Source organism: Amblyomma americanum, chromosome 4 (genome assembly GCF_052857255.1).
Source record: "Amblyomma americanum isolate KBUSLIRL-KWMA chromosome 4, ASM5285725v1, whole genome shotgun sequence".
NCBI lineage: Eukaryota > Metazoa > Arthropoda > Arachnida > Ixodida > Ixodidae > Amblyomma > Amblyomma americanum.
The window spans coordinates 119,526,864-119,546,222 of record NC_135500.1 but is presented as its reverse complement, the minus strand read 5'-3'; the positions used below and the strand labels follow the sequence as shown (position 1 = coordinate 119,546,222).

At 49.7% G+C, this 19,359-nt stretch overlaps 1 protein-coding gene across 3 annotated transcripts in view; it reads left to right on the top strand.

Annotated features, from left to right (window-relative positions):
- Nucleotides 1-1,503: 1,503 nt before the first annotated feature.
- Nucleotides 1,504-19,359, top strand: part of RhoGAP102A (Rho GTPase activating protein at 102A) — a 42,953-nt gene continuing 25,097 nt past the window's right edge. The window contains exon 1 of one of the 3 annotated variants that reach the window (XM_077661587.1): nt 1,504-2,215. In XM_077661587.1, the coding sequence (XP_077517713.1) occupies nt 2,179-2,215 (37 nt within the window). In that variant the 5' untranslated portion in view covers nt 1,504-2,178. The remainder of the gene's footprint in view (nt 2,216-19,359) is intronic. The other 2 variants (XM_077661584.1, XM_077661583.1) reach the window with 2 other exon arrangements.

Here is a 19,359-nt window from a genome sequence, read left to right as displayed (position 1 = left end):
GAAAAGATTTTTCTAGTCACGGCATTAAGATTATGCTGTTTCACTTTAACTGCAAAGGTCGCAGGAAGCACGTGTATCCCATCTCACAGAAACCAGGACATCCTATATACCGAGCCCCGCCGCGGTGGCTCAGTGGTTAGGGCGCTCGACTACTGATCCGGAGTTCCCGGGTTCGAACCCGACCGCGGCGGCTGCGTTTTTATGGAGGAAAAACGCTAAGGCGCCCGTGTGCTGTGCGATGTCAGTGCACGTTAAAGATCCCCAGGTGGTCTAAATTATGCCGGAGCCCTCCACTACGGCACCTATTCTTCCTTTCTTCTTTCACTCCCTCCTTTATCCCTTCCCTTACGGCGCGGTTCAGGTGTCCAAAGATATACGAGACAGATACTGCGCCATTTCCTTTCCCCAAAAAACCAATTATTATTATTATTCATCTGCCATCGAAACCTGACGCACTTGAGCTGCTCTAACGGGAATAAAAGGACAGGGAGAGGGCAGGGAGAGAGAAAGAAAGGGGGGAGCGATAGTAAGAAAGGATAGGGGTAGGCGGTAATATACAATATGTACAAATACAGAATAGGAAATAAATGTGGGGTGCAGCGCCGCGCATGATAGGAGTATCTCGGAGCGCAATGCTGTTTTCATGTAAAGTCTGCGCCAATGCAAGTGAAAGTCAAAAACAGACAACCGTATGCTAGAGAGAGAGAGAGTAAACTTTATTAAAATCAAGAAATTACGCGGGTGGTTCACCCAGGTCCGGGAAACCATTGGCGAATACGGCCCTCCAGGCCTAACCGATCAGGTGACGGTGAAAGGGGAGCTCGGTATGAGCCACCTTCGTAGGATATAGATGTAACAAAAACAAATGTAAAATACTGATACTATATCGGTACTCCTTGTTTTATCGTTCTTGGAAGTTTAGTAAAAAAGACGAGAAGGTGGAAGAATCACGCGAAGACGTCATGTCATTAAGCCTAAGGTCATCATCATCACCTCCCTTCTTTCATGAGCATGGCGTTGCACAAAGCTTCCAAGAATTAAAAAAAAAATAGCCTATTCGCCTCACAAGGTGTTCTGTCGGTATCAAATCAACGCAAACGCAACCATAATCTGTGTTCCAGCACCTAACGCGAATGCATGCATCGCCACATGACACACGTGTGTGCGTGTGTCCGTCAATCGCGTCGCAGCTTCTGCAGTTACTTACGGTACAAGCCAAATAAACAGCCTCGCTGATTGCGGGCGTCACCGCAGCGGTCGCTGGTCGTGTCGGCAATATAGACACACGGGGCCACCGGCTGATCGCACCGGTGGGCGCCCGCGGTCTCCCCGTCGCTGGCGCTGGGTGCCTCCTCCGCGCGAGGCACGGGGCGCCGAGCTTGGGCCCGGGGCGCACCAACAAGACAAGAAGAAGAAAGCGATCGCTCCCGGCGGTGCCGAAAGGAAGAGCGCGCAGTAAGCACACACCGGCGGGCCGGCCCGCGGCGGCGTTTATTTTTAGCCAGTTACGTCGGCGGAGCCCGGCTATTCTGGAACGGAGGTCCTCCGGGATCTGCCGCGCGCGCGGTCTCTCCGCCATGTCACCGTGCTTGCGACCGGCCGTGCAAATTTGAATCCCGCTGCATTGCGAGCACGCCGCTTTCTCGCCGCTGCCTCCTGGGCCGTTGCCGCTGCACCCGTTGCTCCTGGAGCGTACCACCACGCCCCAGCATCATCGGCGGCCGCGGCTGCGCCACCGTCCACGCCCGCGCTGTTGCATGCGGTCGCTGCGTCTGCGGCAGCGTCTGGTTCTTCTGCTGCACGCCTGCACCAACCGCACCGCGGCGTCCGAGAGGACTAGAGGGTTGCAGTGCTGCCGCTGCAACTGCTGTTCGCTGCAGAGTCGGCGACGTTGCCTTCTGCGAGCGGTGCAGCTGGACGACGTGGGATATGCGGCACTGCCTTGAGGCAAGAGCACCTCGCCGACTGTCGTGACCTGCGACGAGCTGTACTACGCGCTGGGATTGCGTGCTCTTGGCTGCCGCTGCTGTGTGGCTTGGGTGCCTGTGGTGAGTGCGGTGCCCACGGGGCCGAGCTCCTCCTCCAGCGCCTTTGATATGCCGAAGACCCGGCGACTGCGGCGTCCAGGATTGGCCGGCAGTGCTGTTTCGCTGCGACAATCGCCGTCCCAGTGCATGCATGGGAGCGACTAGCGAGGAAGACGCTTTCGACGCAGGTGAGCAGCGGCGTTCCAGCACCCACGCCTGCGGTAGACTTTGTAGTTTGATTTGCAGACCGTGCCTTCCGGTAACGGACGTTCGCGGTACGCCTATCTCGTCGGGTCTTTTTTTTTTTTAGATTGCTTCCGCATCAGTTTTGGTGGCTGCTACGCGCCCTACAAAGGCGGACGCATGCCAGACAGCTTGAAGCGCAGAATCCTGTTATGGTGCAAGCGACACAATTAATTACGCAGTAAACCCGAGGTGCCTTCGTGCGTACAATGTTCAAGATTCTCGGGAAATGCTTGATCCTGGCTTCTGGATCGTCCAAATTTTGTTGGACCTGTGAGAATGCAGTGAGCAGCACGCAGACCAATATTCAACATTCATGTTATAAATGATTACGTTTGTTCATAAACGCTTCCTCCCACTTCCCCTGCTACCAATCGCGAATGGCAAGTAAAGAACTTGTAAGTAGTTTGCCATCACAGACGAGTGGTACGCGAATGATATAGCATTATCGTAAACGCACAAATATATACCTGTACTTCTCCAGCAGCATTTACTGTCTTCCTGTTTTTGTACTAAAGCTCCATCGCAGCAAGCATGCTTCACTTCCATACGAGTGTCCTTGTGACAGCCTGTAGTGCCGTTTTATATTCTGAGTTTTGAAATATACTCTCGGACTGTCATCATTCCTGTAGTATAAAGAGCAACTGCCATAGCATTCGATGAATAATAAAGAATAATAGGTTAATTTTGGAACATTTGTTCCTGATAACTTTTGGCTAGGCATCGGTTGAGAAACACAGCGCGCTGTTGACTTTGCCATAGTATAGATTCCCACGGAAATGTGTGCGGTTTTTATTGCTACAGGCACGTCGGGCGATCGAAATAGCATGGGTCATGTTTTTTTAGGTACCTCTCGCTCCCGACTCCTCGCCTACTTATTCCCTCTTGAACCGGCAACGGGTGCTTGAATGCGTTGTTCTTATGGCATCGCGCGGGGGCTTGGCTGTTAAACAATGTCAGCGTCAACACAAACGCTTGGAGGCGAGTCACTAACGCAGCGAGTTAGGTCGCCGAACTCGAGGCCGCGCACTGTTTCTCAAGTAGATTGCGCGCTCACAAGTAGATTGGACGTGTATAAAGTTGTGCATAAAAAAATCCAGTCGTTTTCACTTATTTCCGGTACATGCGCGTTGTGTTCGTGGTGGTGATGGAAAATTGTACTACTAACACCCTTAGTCCGGTGCTACGAAAAGCAAGGAGTTCGTCTGCTTTTTTTTTTGTACGCGAGGAGGTAGGAAACGTTGCTGACAACTTAAGTTTTTAGTTTGTATGAAAATGAAAATTGGTTTTTGAGAAATGGAAAATGGCGCAGTAACTGTCTAACGTATCTCGGTGGACACCCGAACTGCGCCGTAAGGGAGGGATAAAGGAGGCAGTTAAATAAGAAAGAGGTGCCGTAGTGGTGGGCTCCGTAATTATTTCGACCACCTGAGCATATTTAACGTGCACTGACATCGCACAGCGCAAGGACGCCTATTGCGTTTCGCCTCCATCGAAACACGGCCGCCGTGATCGGATTCAAACTTAGTAGCCAAGCGCGCTAACCACTGAGCCACCGCGGCGGGTATTAGTTTGCATACCAGCGTTAAATAGGTAGAGGTCTTTTGATGTGAATGCCATTTAAAAGTGGTGAGTTCTATCCAGCACGCTGGTTAGCTGCATTCTGTGGCATTTGGGAAGCTGTTGCTTCCGGAAGATGGTGTTAATAGCGAGAACAGAGTTAGGGAGGTTGATTTCGTTCCATTATAAAAAAGAGTGAAGAATACAGGCTCGCGCATTAATATCGATTAAAATTATATAATTATAATTATAATTGGTTTTTGGGGAAAGGAAATGGCGCAGAATCTGTCTCATATATCGTTGGACACCTGAACCGCGCCGTAAGGGAAGGAATAAAGGAGGGAGTGAAAGAATCAAGGAAGAAAGAGGTGCCGTAGTGGAGGGCTCCGGAATAATTTCGACCACCTGGGGATATTTAACGTGCACAGACATCGCACAGCACACGGGCGCCTTAGCGTTTTGCCTCCATAAAAACGCAACCGCTGCGGTCGGGTTCGAACCCGGGCCGGTTAAAAACCGGTTACACTTTTTGAAACGACCCGCCGCGGTGGATCAGTGGTTAGGGCGCTCGACTACTGATCCGGAGTTCCAGGGTTCGAACCCGACCACGGCGGCTGCGTTTTTATGGAGGAAAAACGCTAAGGCGCCCGTGTGCTGTGCGATGTCAGTGCACGTTAAAGATCCCCAGGTGGTCGAAATTATTCCGGAGCCCTCCACTACGGCACCTCTTCTTCCTTTCTTCTTTCACTACCTCCTTTATCCCTTCCCTTACGGCGCGGTTCAGGTGTCCAATGATATATGAGACGTACTGCGCCATTTCCTTTCCCCAAAAACCAATTATTATTATTTTTTTTGAAACGTGGCCTCCGTGTATTCAAATTCACTGCTGCCCAGCGATAGTCAGGGTTTGTTCACAGATACAGAATCACATTTTTCTGTGTGACAGGCTTCAACCATCTCCGTTATAGTCTGGTCCATGCGTTTATAAATGACTGACGTGTGCGGAAGCATAGCTAAAATGTAAAACAACAAGTTTTAATTAATTGTTTGATTACGGCGGTTTTTTCCTCTCTATTTGCTGCTCGTTACACATAGTCCACTGCGTGAGTAGGAACATGTTGCCCTGTGCATGATCTAGGAAGTCCCAGCCCAGGCCGACATTGTAGTGGGAAGTGTTATGTGTGAGGACTCCGGATGAACTGTCTGTTTGCTGCGCACTGAGAAATCGGTACACGACTGTTTTTACACTTTTGACTCCATTAAAATGCATCCTCCACTGCCTTGTTTTCAAACCTCCGAAAATGGGCCTTTCATAACAACGCCATATTTTATGTGATATTACCAGCCAGTACTTCGTAAAAGCCGCAGTGAATTTGCTCTGGAGCGATCCAAGCTATAGGTAAGATCGTCCTTACGATTCGGCACAGTTTTCCGGCTTCAGCTTCCGCTGAAGGTGAGATGAGCACGAATACTCCCCTGGTCGTGGCTTGGGGTAGCAAGTGTGACCCACTGCCTTCTAAAATTGGACGGGTACACTCTTGACTACTCCGTGAGCAACACATCGAAGACTATCTCCCATGTTCTCTGCCTATTTGCCCAGTACGCGAATGAAAGGACAGCACTTGATAACTGAACGACTGTACTCTCGCCCCTTGTCCGGGATGGCTTTTGTGAAAAGGGATCGGCGCAGTAACTGTCTCACTTCTCGATGGACACCTCAACCACGCCGTAAGGGAAGGGAGTGAAAGAAAAAAGGTAGAAAGAGGTGCGCAGTGGAGGACTCTGGAATAATCGCACAGCGCATGGGCGCCTTTTTGCGTTTTGCCTCCATCGAAACGCGGCAAGGCGCCCTGAAAGGGGTTGTCCAAGCTCGACGCTTATCGATATCATCGCGGTACAGGTCCGGATCACGGAGCAAAATGGACAGTAATAATAATAATAATAATAATAATAATAATAATAATAATAATAATAATAATAATAATAATAATTGGTTTTGGGGGAAAGGAAATGGCGCAGTATCTGTCTCATATATCGTTGGACACCTGAACCGCGCCGTAAGGGAAGGGATAAAGGAGGGAGTGAAAGAAGAAAGGGAGAATAGGTGCCGTAGTGGAGGGCTCCGGAATAATTTCGACCACCTGGGGATCTTTAACGTGCACTGACATCGCACAGCACACGGGCGCCTTGCGATGTCAGTGCACGTTAAAGATCCCAGGTGGATCCCAAAATGGACAAGAGAGTCGACACTCGTGATAAGAGCTCGCGACTAGTGCTTCATCGAGGTAGAGCTTCGTGGCGCATCCGGCAGAAGGCGCCGCGACTTAATCGATGGTCATGGTAGTATGCTACCGCCTGCCGGCCGCCTTTCGCGCCTCTCGTCACCCAATGCCCGCACTGTCATTTCGTTTCACAGTCATGTCAACCCGTAGACCTAATTGTGACTGTGAGGATAATGGTGGAGACCGTTCACAAATGAGCGTGAGCGAGAGACTGGGAGGGGACATAGATTTTATTCGGACTAAAAAAAAGAAACAAGAAAAACGGGCTAAACAGGGAGGGCACATATGTTAGAAAGGGTTTATAAAAAGAAATGAAAATAACAGTGCCCTGCCCGCACGGGGAGGGGACAAAAGCTATTGTGGGGCTGTAAACAGAATGAAAAATAAAGTGCCCCAGAGGACAAAAATTATTGTGGGACTGTAAATAGAATTAAAAATAAAGTGTCCCTGTCCGTGCCACTAAGTATAACGGCGACAAAATTATTGTGGAACTATAAAAAGAACAAAAAATAAAATGTCCCTGCCCAGTCACTAAGTACCACGGGCTTATGTATAACGGTGACAAAAATTATTTGCGGGACTGTAAATAGAATTAAAAATAAAGTGTCCCTGTTCGTGCCACTAAGTATAACGGCGACAAAAATTATTGTGGAACTATAAAAAGAACGAAAAATAAAATGTCCTGCCCAGTCTCAGTTTCAGTTTATTTATTTATTGCTACAGAGAGCAGTGGGCCCCGGTGAAAAAAAAAAAAAGCCGTAGCTTGACAAGCTCCCGAGGCCCACAACATCCAGCAACAGTGGCGCCATTGATGACGTGCAGACAAGAAAGGCATACATCAACCTAAGGCATGATTCACAATCTGTGAATGAACAGCGGAAACACAAACTAAGCGCGAAATATAACATAAAGAAAGGTAATATATAAAATTCAAAGCATGCACTGAAATCAGTATTTAAACATTGTATAAGCGCAGATATTATAGCTCTTAATTTCACAGCAGTGAACACATTGACAACGCATAAAAGAACTATTTTCAACATACATGAATGAAGACAACACGATATTGGCGTGCTGACGGGTTACGATAAGCATTCAACGAGCCTGCATATTTCTACCGTATACGTAAGAACCACAAACCATAAAAAAAGAGAAACATTTAGTGAAAGAACGCCCGGAGGTCAGCATTGCTGCATTTATTAATGTCAATGCCTGCATCAAAGAGACGACTGAGTAGTGCGGGAAGATATCTAAGCATCTGTAGCCCGTAGTTAGTTCGTGGCGTTTTAGGGGTGTAGTGCCGTGGACGGTGCAGTGGGTATGTATGCACAAGGAGCTCAAGCTTAGCGATTTGAGATATTGTTGAAATTTTGTCCAGTGTTTCCTGTTTGTAGCGCAAGGACAGACGTATATCATAGAGACTAAATATTCTCGGCACGTTACTATTGTGAAAAAGGGCTGCGGAAGGATAATCGTTAGGTTGGTTAAAAATAACTCTTAAGGCCTTCTTTTGAAGGAGGTAAATATTTTGAAGAGTGGTCTTTGTAGTAGCTCCCCAGACTAGGTTGCAGTAATACAAATGTGACATGAAGAGGGTTTCAAACAGAAGCAGTTTAATTGAGGTAGAGAAAAAATGGCGATAACGTGATAGTACGCCAACTACACGAGCACCCTTAAGGCATATATGATGAATATGTGTATCCCAGAGCAGTTTTTCCGTAAACCAGATTCCTAATGTTGTAAAGGTGATAACACTAAGTTAGTTACTAAGTACAACGGGCTTATGTATAACGGAAACAAAAATTATTGCGGGACTGTAAATAGAATAAAAAATAAAGTGTCCCTGTCCGTGCCACTAACTATAACGGCGACAAAAATTATTGTGGAACAATAAAAACAACGAAAAATAAAATGTCCCTGCCCAGTCACTGAGTATAACGGGCTTATGTATAGCGGAGACAAAAATTATTGTAGGGCTGTAAGTAGAATTAAAAATAAAGTGTCCCTGCCCGTGCCACGGGGACAGAGGTTAGATTGGGTTAAAGAAAAACAGTGAGATCACGAGAAAGTGCTGAGCGCATGAACGTCATTGTGGCGTTATCGGCGAGGGTCAAATGCATTGCGGCGCTCTCGAGTCGGCGACCCTGCCTGTGTCAGTCCGTGGCCTGGACAAGCCTTTCTGAAGCAACGCGTCTTCGAAATCGGCTGTGTGCAGAAAGGCTGCGCGTATTTGGTGTCCGGCATCAGGTGCAGAGTTCTATATATACTACGTCGCTACCGTCCCTGATCTTCACTCTCTCCCTGTTTCTGTGTTCCCCTTCTTTTCTCTCTTGGTGTGGAGTAGTAAGCCAGAAACCATGCTAACCCGGCCACCATTCCACCCTTCAAATAGCGCTGTACCGAAATTATTGCAAAAGATGGCACAACTTCTTTATCACCTCACATACGTCATTCAAGTTCTACATGTTTCCAGAGTAACTCTTCTTCTGTAGCAGCCATTAGTTTCTTTTGCAAGTTAGTATTGAATTTCTTGCACGTAAATAATGATTTTTTTTTTGCTGCATGCAGCTAACAGATTATAAGTAGAAGCCACGGTCCCTCATGGAGTTTTTGACGAAGGAGTGATCCAGGCAACATGCACAGAAGGTTGCTGAATGTTTGGCTTGCCGTTTGGTTGCTGAATGACACCATTAAAAAGAGCTGTGTGCTTAAATGGATTAAGAAACTTAAGCCCCGAGCTACTACAGTCATGTGCAGTATGAGACGGAACAAAGTTGCAATATTCAGCTAGGGAATACTCAACAACTAATAGTGTCAAGCACCATTCTTTTTTGTTTTCTAACTAGTTTATCTCTTCGTGTTTAATATATAAAAGTCATCCGTAAACAACTGGAGAAATAACTGAAAAATTCCAACTTTTTGCAATGTGTACGTTTTGTCTCGTATTGTACACGACTGTACATTACAGGAACGGAGCCAGTGGTGCAAGTATGCATGTGCAGTATTGTTTTAGACAAAAAAATCTTGCACAACCTCCTAAACTTTCCGTCAGAGAACTAACTTTTTTTTGCCTGAAAAGTAGAGGCAGGGCCGGAGTTCCCGGGTTCGAACCCGGCCGAGGCGGCCGCGTATCCAGGGCGAAACTATAAAGGCGCCCGCGTGTTGTGCGATGTCAGTGCACATTATAGATCCACAGGTGGTAGAAATTATCCCGGAGCCTTCCACTATGGCACCTCTTTCTTCTTTCACTCCAACCTTCCTCCCTTCTCTTTCGGCGCAGTTCAGGTGTCCACCGAGAAGTGAAGCAATTACTGCGCCATTTCCTTTCCTCAAAAAACAATTTTCCCATTTTTTTTACAGAAAATACTTCACAAAATGTTTCCGAACCAGTACGCGGACACATGCAAGTGGTGTGGAGCCACCCCCACTTTATACCATATTACATGGGAATGTAAAAACAATTATTCATTCCATAAACTAAAAGAGCCCAATGCGGAACAGTGGGAGAGCCTGCTCACCAGCAGCGTGCTGGCGGTCCAAAAAGGGCTGATCCAGCATGCGTATCAGGTAGCAAGACTCAGTGGGGCCCTGGAATAAGGGCACCACCCCTGGAAGACTCGGAACTTCATGTTCAACATGAAGACACCCGGGTCCCGCTGAATCGACCAATTTTTGGAGCCAATAAAGTTTCTTTTTCTCTCTCTCACAGAAAATTGTTTTTGATGAAAGGAAAAGACACCCGCCCTCTTCCTAAAAAAATGAAAATGGGGTGAAAAATTGGTTGTTTTTTGGGGAAAGGAAATGGCGCAGTATCTGTCTCATATATCGTTGGACACCTGAACCGCGCCGTAAGGGAAGGGATAAAGGAGCGAGTGAAAGAAGAAAGAGGTGCCATAGTGGAGGGCTCCGGAATAATTTCGACCACCAGGGGATCTTTGAGGTGCACTGACATCGCAGAGCACACGGGCGCCTAAGCGTTTCGCCTCCATCGAAACGCGGCCGTCGCAGTCGTGTTCGAACCCGGGTACACCAGATCAGTAGCTGAACGCACTAACCACTGAGCCACCGCGGCGGATACCTTCCTCAAAACCCGATTTAATTTTCTAGGTGGCAACTGGCCGGCTCCCACCCCTGGCAAGCTGAATAATAACACTTCTTTTCCCTCGTATAAAACATAGCAGGCGTAGCCTTTCTGCCTTTCCTGTTGAAAAGTTCTTCCCTCTCCCGAATGGTAGATTTTCCTTTCTTCTTGAAGGTGGAGCGTGTCCTATACAGTGTCATTCAAACGGCGCGGTGACGAGTTTGCGAAATTTACCGCTCGCGATCCCCGCGAAAGCAGCCGTAAAGAACGGCGTGCAACGCAACGTCGACAAGCTCCCATCACCGAGGCGAGCATCTGTTTCGAATGCACACAGCTCGAGCACTTGCTCCTAGAGTGAGTAATCCCGGGAACCACGTTGGAGCCCTCCGCGGGTGTGTTGCGAAACGCACACGTTCAGTGGGACCCTCGGCGTCGTTGCCGTGGTGCGGCTGCTGCTGCTGCTACACGGACTCCCGCCTAACCAGCCGAGTCGTATATCAGCGTTGCGTGACGCTGTTGCATGCCGCGCCACCAGGAGCCAGGGTCTACACAGTTGCAGTCTTGGCTCAGATCATTCCACTTGTGACCTCGCATAACTGCGAGCGTAGTCACGGGTGGGGAGGAGGGGGCAAAACGGATCCAGAGGGCACCTCAGAAAAATAGCCGATACCGAGAAGAAAATAAATACGCGACTCGTTTCAAAGTGTCGCGTCGAAGTCGTCCGGCTTGAAAGGCGACCGCGGCGGGGACGACTCCTTCCCGATGCCGCTACGGTGGGTGAACCATTGCGAGATGTATGGTTCGAGCAACGGTGGTACGTCTCCTTCTTCTGGCTACAGCGGCGGCGTGAGTCGCGCCCCCTCTGACTGAACGATGCCGTCGCGCCCGAGGGGAGTGGGGGGAGAGAGACAGGCGCGACAAATGGCCAAGAGCGAACGGGCGCGAAGCGACCGCGGTGTGGTGGCAGCGCGTCTGCCATCGCGCCACCGAAGACGCCGAACTCTGCTGGCGCAAACTGCGGCACCTCCCCTACCCCCTTTCCAACCCATCGTTTTCTCCTCCTTGCAGCACTTTTTAAACCCCCTCCCTCTTATCCTTTAGCAGCCTCACGTGACTGACCGTTAGCGCCCACGCGCCAGCAGGTATGCCCTTCTTTTTTTTTTCTTTACCTGGTGTCTGTGTGGGTAACGGTGTGCGTGGTTGAGGAATAGCTCTGTTTTTCTCAGAACGCCCGAGGGGGCGGCGGATCTAGTGTGCACCGAGACTTGGTGCAGTCGTTGTGGATGAGTTTGTTCCTGCAAGCAAGAGCCGTACTACAGTGCACCTCGCCCGTCTGCGGGTTGCATCGCTCAAGATGCATTCGTCTGCTGGCTTTCTGGAGAGAAAATTTCGCTTGTTTCAAATTTTTAAATCAGCGATTTGGTTCTATAGGTGCAAGGCTAGCTGGTCACAGAGGGCCGCAAATCTTATCTCCGCATTACAGTACCGGTAGGATAATGTTTACCCCTAGCCATGGGGGGAGGATAGAGGGACCCTGCCTTTTGCTGCATCGCCCTAACCAGCCCAGACAGAGCGAATAACAGCAGCGCCTCAAGCGGCAGCCATAAGCACCATAGTGCACTTGAGCTTCTTCACAAGCCGTTTCCCGCACAGACTTCGCGGAGAAGTAGATTACCTGGACGAAAGGCCGTTACAATGTCGGCCGGTTGTATTCTGCACTTTTTTTTTTGTATTTATCAAACTGTTCGGCATTGCGTTTATTTCCGCTCTCATATTACGCTTCAGTTCAGCTCCTGAAGTGCTCAAGCACGCTTAGTTCTTGGGACTGCTGGCAAGTAAAGCGAGCGTGCGTTATTCCTACCTCTGCTTGGGACCCCACGTGGCCAGAGCTGGACTGGATCGACCAAGGACAGGTTTTATAGTTGCCTTGAACATTTCGGGCCGCATGTTTGTCCTCGCGCAGCGTTTCTCACCGCCCCGACTACGGCAGCTTTTACGGCGGGCGCGTTTACTTTTGACCACGAGTACGCAGGCTTGGTCAGGTTATGGAAATGCACGGTTAGTGTCTCACTCCGGTGGGGCACCTGAACATGCCGTGAAGGAAGGCACAAATTGGGCGAAAAGGTTGAAAAGAGTGCCCAATTGTTCAGAAAACTAAGGTTTGTCCATAGTCTATTGGTAAGGAACTAGTAGCCCCACTGGAGATAAGCTTTTTTCCCCCACTCGCCTCTCCCTATTTGTTTCCTTAAATTCGCCTTCGAGTGTGATATTGCTCGAGCGCAGCATATCGTTTTCAAGTCTAACGACGGAACGCACGGCTTATAGACTAAGCGGAAACGTTGGACTCTGCATTCCTCGCTTCCCCTGTGGTGCGCTGTGCGCTTCGTGAGCGTAGATAAAGTTCTTGTATGTTTCCTTCGGGCAAGAAGCATACACACAGGACGTCTTCATAAGCAGAAACAACAATTTGCCTACCATTCTGTGTTTCACTGGTAGAGACTCCGTACGTTAGGACGTTTTTCAACCCGGGTGCAAATGGTAAAAAACATGTGTGCGCCCCATTTGGTTGTCCGAGAACGGTCTTTTGTTGGGCTAGTTGGTATTACATGGTGCTGGTTCAAACAGCGCGCGCAGACGAGGACGGGCAGTGCTGTGTTCGTCTTCCTCACTGTCCGCCTCCTCTCTGTGCGCTGTTTGAACATACGAAGTTGGTTGTCGCCAACAATGAGTGACGTTGAAGTGCATTATTGTACGAAGCGACGGGAAAGAACAGGCGAAGCCAGATTCAGTGAGCTTCGCTGTTCAGGAGTGTGTAGGGCTCGTGTCAGATTCATATTCTAGCTGTGTGCCATACTCTCACGCCGGAATTCAGCTCTAGAGAAATAATGTTACACTGTCACTAAGTCTCTCGGTCTGTGGAAAACCTCGAGCGAACGTCTCGCCATAGCTGGTTGGCTTGGCTGGCTGGCATCAGTGTCGCAATGACTACCTAACAGCGTGCCTAAACATACATGGGCTGCAGGAATAGCGTTAGCGGTGGCTCAGGCGGATATGACGCTGTGGACCTTAACTCGAGCACAAGGAGCGTGGGAAAGTTGAGATGCTCCTCGTCGTGTATATCTGTCAATGTGGTCCTCCATGTTTGCATGACATGACGCCATTCTAATTTAAGAACCATTTAAGAACCTAAATTATTCTTCCCATAGGTCCACGTTCCCATTCTTCTGATCGACTAACCCGAGGTAACACAGTTCATTAGTGTGGCTTTGTGCGCCTATCGATTGACAGTCTTGAGAAACACTGCGCTGCAGTGCTACGCTACAGTGTAACACAGTTGCGCCAGTAAAAATTGAGCGGTAGTGTTACACCAAGGCAGCAGTGTCGTAACATGGCAAAACTGTTTAGGGCCCTACCGCGGTAACACAGCAAATACTTGACGAAAAGTTATATTGTTGAGCATCTCAGTCACCTGTTTAGCTTCTATTGACTGTGTTCTGTAGTCCACTGGCCGCTAGGACGAGTTGCCTGGCTACAAGGCGAGTGCTAATACATTTTTTTTTTTCATGCGGTAGAGTTAAAAAGTTGGTGAGCATCGTTGCAAACATGTCTGCGAGTGGGCCTAGTTCGCAAATTAGCGCGTACGGGCCATCTAGAATTGGCTTGCCGCTGGAAATTGTGGCACCTAATGACGTCAGAATTCGAAGCACAGACATGCGCAGTACGCTGCGGTGTAGAAGTGAACTGCAACTTTGCCTGCCTTAAGTAAATTAGCTTCGCCCCTCACACACACCCCAACACCAATTGTTGAAAGAGGGCTAAGTAGTTTACTCTCCAAGTTGTGGTTATCTGCTACTTCTTTTTCGTTATTTCGATCCTGCAATGCAACATGGCACCATTACGGGATTGGCCGAATTCGAGCAACGACGTCCTAGCGCCGAGAAATATCTGGCATTAATCGAGCTGAAAGCAGCCGGTTGACTTAAGTAGAGAGCGAATTGATTTTCGAGAGACAGATGAGCATACAATTAAAACGAGGGAGCTTTCACGCGCAGGAGATGAAAATATTTGGAAAGGGCTGAATTGTGGGGCGTGAGCTTGTTACATGCGCATCCGTGATATATGCCAGGTCATGTAGGCTTCTGCGCTTCACGTTTACACAAGATACTTAACCATTTCTCTTTCTCATTTCCTTTTGGCCCGAATTCCTGCTCCGCACGCAAGTGCGCCAAACAAGATGAACTTTGCTTTGTGACACCTTAGTTCAGTTTCTTATAAGTTAACGTGCCCCTGAAAGTCAAGTTTGAGAGGCGGTTAATGTTTCCTGAGTAGCGGCTGATCTCGGCGGAGACGTGCTCGCTCGCTCGTAAGCACACAGCGAGCCTTCCGCGTGCCTTCTTTATTAAAAAAATCAAGCCCCGCGTTATTCGAGCGACGCTATCTTGCCCACTGCACTAGAGGGAACAAACTCGGCGCCGTGGCCGTGTTTCGCTTCGCGCTCTGTCCTGCCTTCGCCCATGCCCCTCGCTTGCTCATCGTCGGTGACCGCCGCCGCCTCCGTCGCGTTCATCAGCCGACCGACGGGGTCTTTGTCTCCAGACACGCCGGGGCGGGGGTGCAGCCGCTGCTTTCGGGGGAACACCCCTGTCTCTCTTTCCTTTCCTTCCTCTCTCTTTCTCTCTCTCTCGAAGCTTTTTGTTTCGCCCCTCGAAATACATCGACCAACCTGCGCTTTTCGAGCGTTTTCATTAAACAGTCTGTTTCCGAAAGCGAACAAGCAAAATATTGCCGCAACAGCAGCAGCAGCGAGGCGCGGGCAACGCGAACAAGGCGAGCGCGAGCCGCGGCGCCGTGGCCGCGTTTATTTTGTTGGCGCGCTCCGCTGACGTCATAGCGTAGACCCCGGGGGCTGCCCGACGGGGTTGCCACGAGGGCGCTCAGCGGCGATGACCGACTGCCGGGAGCAGCCGTGTGGTTCGAACCACGGGGCGGCGCGGCGACGTCATCGCACGCGACGGCAGCAGGCTCTTTTGCTGTACGCTTGACTTGAGCCGCCGCAATAAGCGAAACTGGAGCGCTTTTTCCGGTGTCCCGCCCCCTAAGAGGGACGAGTGCGTCAGCTGCTGCACGCAACGCGCCATGAAAGCTGTGTAGCTCGGGTCTGGTGCAATCCACCTATGGGAGTCAAAGAAAAAAAAACAGACAAAGGGGATCCCTCCGAGCATTACGGTTGTGTTGCGAGGCGTCTTTTCTGTGTCGTTATTTTAGAGCCCAGCTCAGAGCCCAGAGCCCAGCCCCGCGTCGGTGGTGGCGTTGTCGGCGTAGTCGGTGTAACCGGTTGTCCAAGTAGCAGAGTAACACCCCAGGCAGCAGACAACAGTGGTCCAATATTGGGAAGTCACTGGCTCACAATGGCCCTACACAGGTCAATGATTCCCCACATTCGCCCAACAATGGCGAGGCCATATAAGAAGGCTCACTACATTGGCCCACGTTCTCCTCCATTTACCCAATATAGGCCTAGCCGACTTTAAAAATTGACCACGTTGGTCCACGTTCTCCTCTGTTTATCCAACGTAGGCCTGGCCGACTTTAAAATCTGGCTACATTGGCCCAAGTTGTCCTCTGTTCATCCAACGTAGGTCTGGAAAATTTTCAAAGCTAGCTACAATGGACCACCAAATTTTTTTTTATTCGAGAAGTGTGCCATGAGACATAAGTTGAAAAAGGAAAGGGGTGGAAGGAATGCACGGGATTGAAAGTTAAAAGAAGGAGTGAAGAACCGTTGCGCTGAGGTAGTCGTAGAGGTTGTTAATGAAACGGTTGTCCATTGTCCACTTCACGAAGTCACTTTCGCGGTTCCACCGCAGGCCCACCTCCCTGAGGAGCCGTTTTCTGATAGCAGCCGTCGCTGGGCACGTCCACAACAAGTGCCGCACATCACAAATGTCCGGTGCAGCGCTACAGTGAGGGCACCTGTCAGGTACTGGCAGATCTTTGGCACGCCACCGATGACGGACAGATGGTGTCAGAGCCGCCCCTGCCCGAATCCGGCGCACGGATACCTCCTCCTGCCGAGTAAGACTTCGGGGGAGAGGGTGCGAACACGGAGGAATTAGAGCGCGTGTTCGCTGGCTCAGAACTTCGGAATCGGAAACATGGGAGAGGAACGGATCTGGGGGAAGAGGGGAAGGTGGCGGATCGTCTAATGTATGAAGATGAGTCATAGCATCCGCTTGAATGTTATGTGGATCCTGGGCATGGCCGCGAATCCAGTATATGCGCACAGGACATGGATACTTTACGCAGAGCACATGAATAGATTGTGAAATCTGGAACGTTCGACAACATAAACGCATCGCGACGACCACATCTGGACCACCAAATGATATTTGTTGCCCCGATATGAATTTGGTCATGCTGTTCTAAGAAAAGAATTATGACGCCCCAACTTAATCATCTCATATTCCATTGCCTGTAAACTATCGAGAGAGATTAAATGGAGATGTGGTCGTCGCGATGCGTTTATGATGCCCGGCTGCGGCGGTTGCATTTCGATGGAGGTGAAATGCTATAGAGGCCCGTACGTGTACTGAGCGATGTCAGCGCACGTTAAACAACCCCAGATGGCCGAAATTTCCGGAGTCCTTCACTAGCCTTATTCACGTTGGGGCGTTAAACCCCCCCAAACCACCATTCAAGGATATGATCCTGACGCGATTCATAACACATGCGTGCGGTAAGTAGTGTACGTGCGCTGCCACCTGCCACTACGCGCAGGTGTGGTCGACGTACTCGGCTTAACACGCCATCTGACAGGTGGCAGGTAGTATATATCACAGCGAAACTCCAACTACCATCGCGAAAGCGGAGGAATAAACAGCTGGAAGGTGGATACCACGAGAAGACTCCGGAGGGTGGCTAGCAGTGCAACACACCACCTGCCACCACTGGCAGGTGGCGCTGCGCTCAAACTTTGAATTACCGACTATAGTAATCGTCTGCTCATTTTATAATTTGCAGTGGTCGAAATTACTCCGGAGCCCTCCACTACGGCACCTCTTTATTCCTTTTTTCTTTCGCTCCCTCCTTTATCCCTTCCCTTACGGCGCGGTTCAGGTGTCCAACGATATATGAGACAGATACTGCGCCATTTCCTTTCCCCCCAAAAAACCAATTATTACACTGGAAATAAGTGCCTGCCCTGAAGATGCGGTCGCTACCATGTTGGGGTCTGGCACTACTTTATTTTAGTGTTGCGTAGTGAAGCTGAAGAGGGCTAGCAATTTTGTCTTAGTTGACAACCATGAGCTAAAGTGTTTGAGGCAATCCATAGGCTAGAACTCGTTTTGCAGCCGTGTACCAAACCGGATGCGGCCGCCGGAACGGCTGCGGAAGCCGCGGCGTCTTGAACTGTCATCAAAAATTAATTAACCGGCTATGAATAAGATACCCTTTTGGAATAACTACACTTAATGCACTATGAATAAACACCTCGCATTGTACTGTTTTCCATTAAATAAGCTTGGAAGGGCGGGGGCAAAATATGCGGGTAGAAAGGCACGGCATGTGAGCGGACATGTCAAACACCGTTCGCGACTCTCGAAGGAAGAATTGAACAGAGATGAAAGCGAAGGGGAGATTGTAAGAAGGCAGCAGATGTGAGGTTGTGCACGCTTACAGGGGTGGACGTGCGCAAGGCCTGTGCCCCATCGCACCAGCTCTTGTAGTGAAACGGAAACTATGCGACACCTTGTACCCCGCCGCGGTGACTCAGTGGTTAGGGCGCTCGGCTACTGATCCGGAGTTCGCGGGTTCGAACCCGACCGCGGCGGCTGCCTTTCGATGGAGGCGAAAGGCTAAGGCGCCAATGTGCTGTGCGATGTCAGTGCACGTTAAATATCCCCAGGTGGTCTAAATTATTCCGGAGCCCTCCACTACGGCACCTCTTTCCCTCCCTCCTTTATCCCTTCCCCTACGGCGCGGTTCAGGTGTCCGCCGATATGTGAGAAAAATACGGCGCCATTTCCTTTCCTAAAAAAACCAATTTTCAATTTTCATCTTCATCTTTCACCTTGTAGAAGCGTGTAGTTGGCTCGCAAGACCGTGAGAACAGCACACTTGCCAAAGCCGGCTCTAACTTCCACATAACCTGCAAGCGCACGCGAAATCGAGTGCAGGGCACCTGCCGCGGTAGAGCAATGGCTATGGCGTTAGGCTGTTAAGGACGAGATCGCGAGGTCGAATGCCCGGTGCTGCGGACTCATTTTGATGGAGGTGAATGGCGAAAGACGCCCGTGTGCTGTGCGAAGCCAGTGCGCGTTAAAGAACCCCGGATGGTCGAAATTATTCCGAATATTTCTAAAACGGTCTCTCTTTATCTCCCACCTTTACGCCTTCTCCTATTTCCTTCCCCGTGGGCGTGGTTCAGGTGTCCACAGTCAGGGCTTAAAGTCAGCGGGGTCTTGACACCCTCCCTACCGCCCACCAGTATTGACGTGGAATATAAGCCCCCCCCCCCCACCACTTATGCTAGAATGTAGAGATTGTATGAATCCGAAGCAGGCAGCCATTTTTTTTATTCTTCTGATTAGTGATGGTCGGAACTGATCGAGGGGGGCTTTAGTCATTTCTATCTAGTCTTCTGTCATTTCGAAAATTTCGCTGTTATTTTCAGTAATGATCATGAACGTATTTTCTAAAACCCAAGACGGAGAAAAATAAAAAGTCGGCAGCAACACACAAAGGCGGGAAGAAACACGGACGCCCGTGCCCTCACGCCAAGAGTCAGTCCAGAGCTGGCCACTCCAACAGCAACGACGAGCACGCTGGCAGAGCGTGGGGATCGCTTGTTTCAAGTCTGTGTAATAAAGTGCGCAAACAACGACATTTAAGAGTGATTTGTCAACCCGTATAAAACGATGTGTAAAATAGGCCACCAGGCGCTTTCCCTCAATCTTCCTCTATAATTCCCTATCCACCTGGGCTCGAATCTGTGTAGGCCCCCCATCGATAGAGCCAGACTTTAAGGACGGTCCACAATATTACCCTCTTTGCCCAGAGGGCATTATAGAGGGGAGTGGTACAGTACAAAACAACTAAAAAAGAAGTAAGCAACAGACAAATTGGAATATAGGAGTGAACTGGGGATTAATCAAGTCTGAAAAGC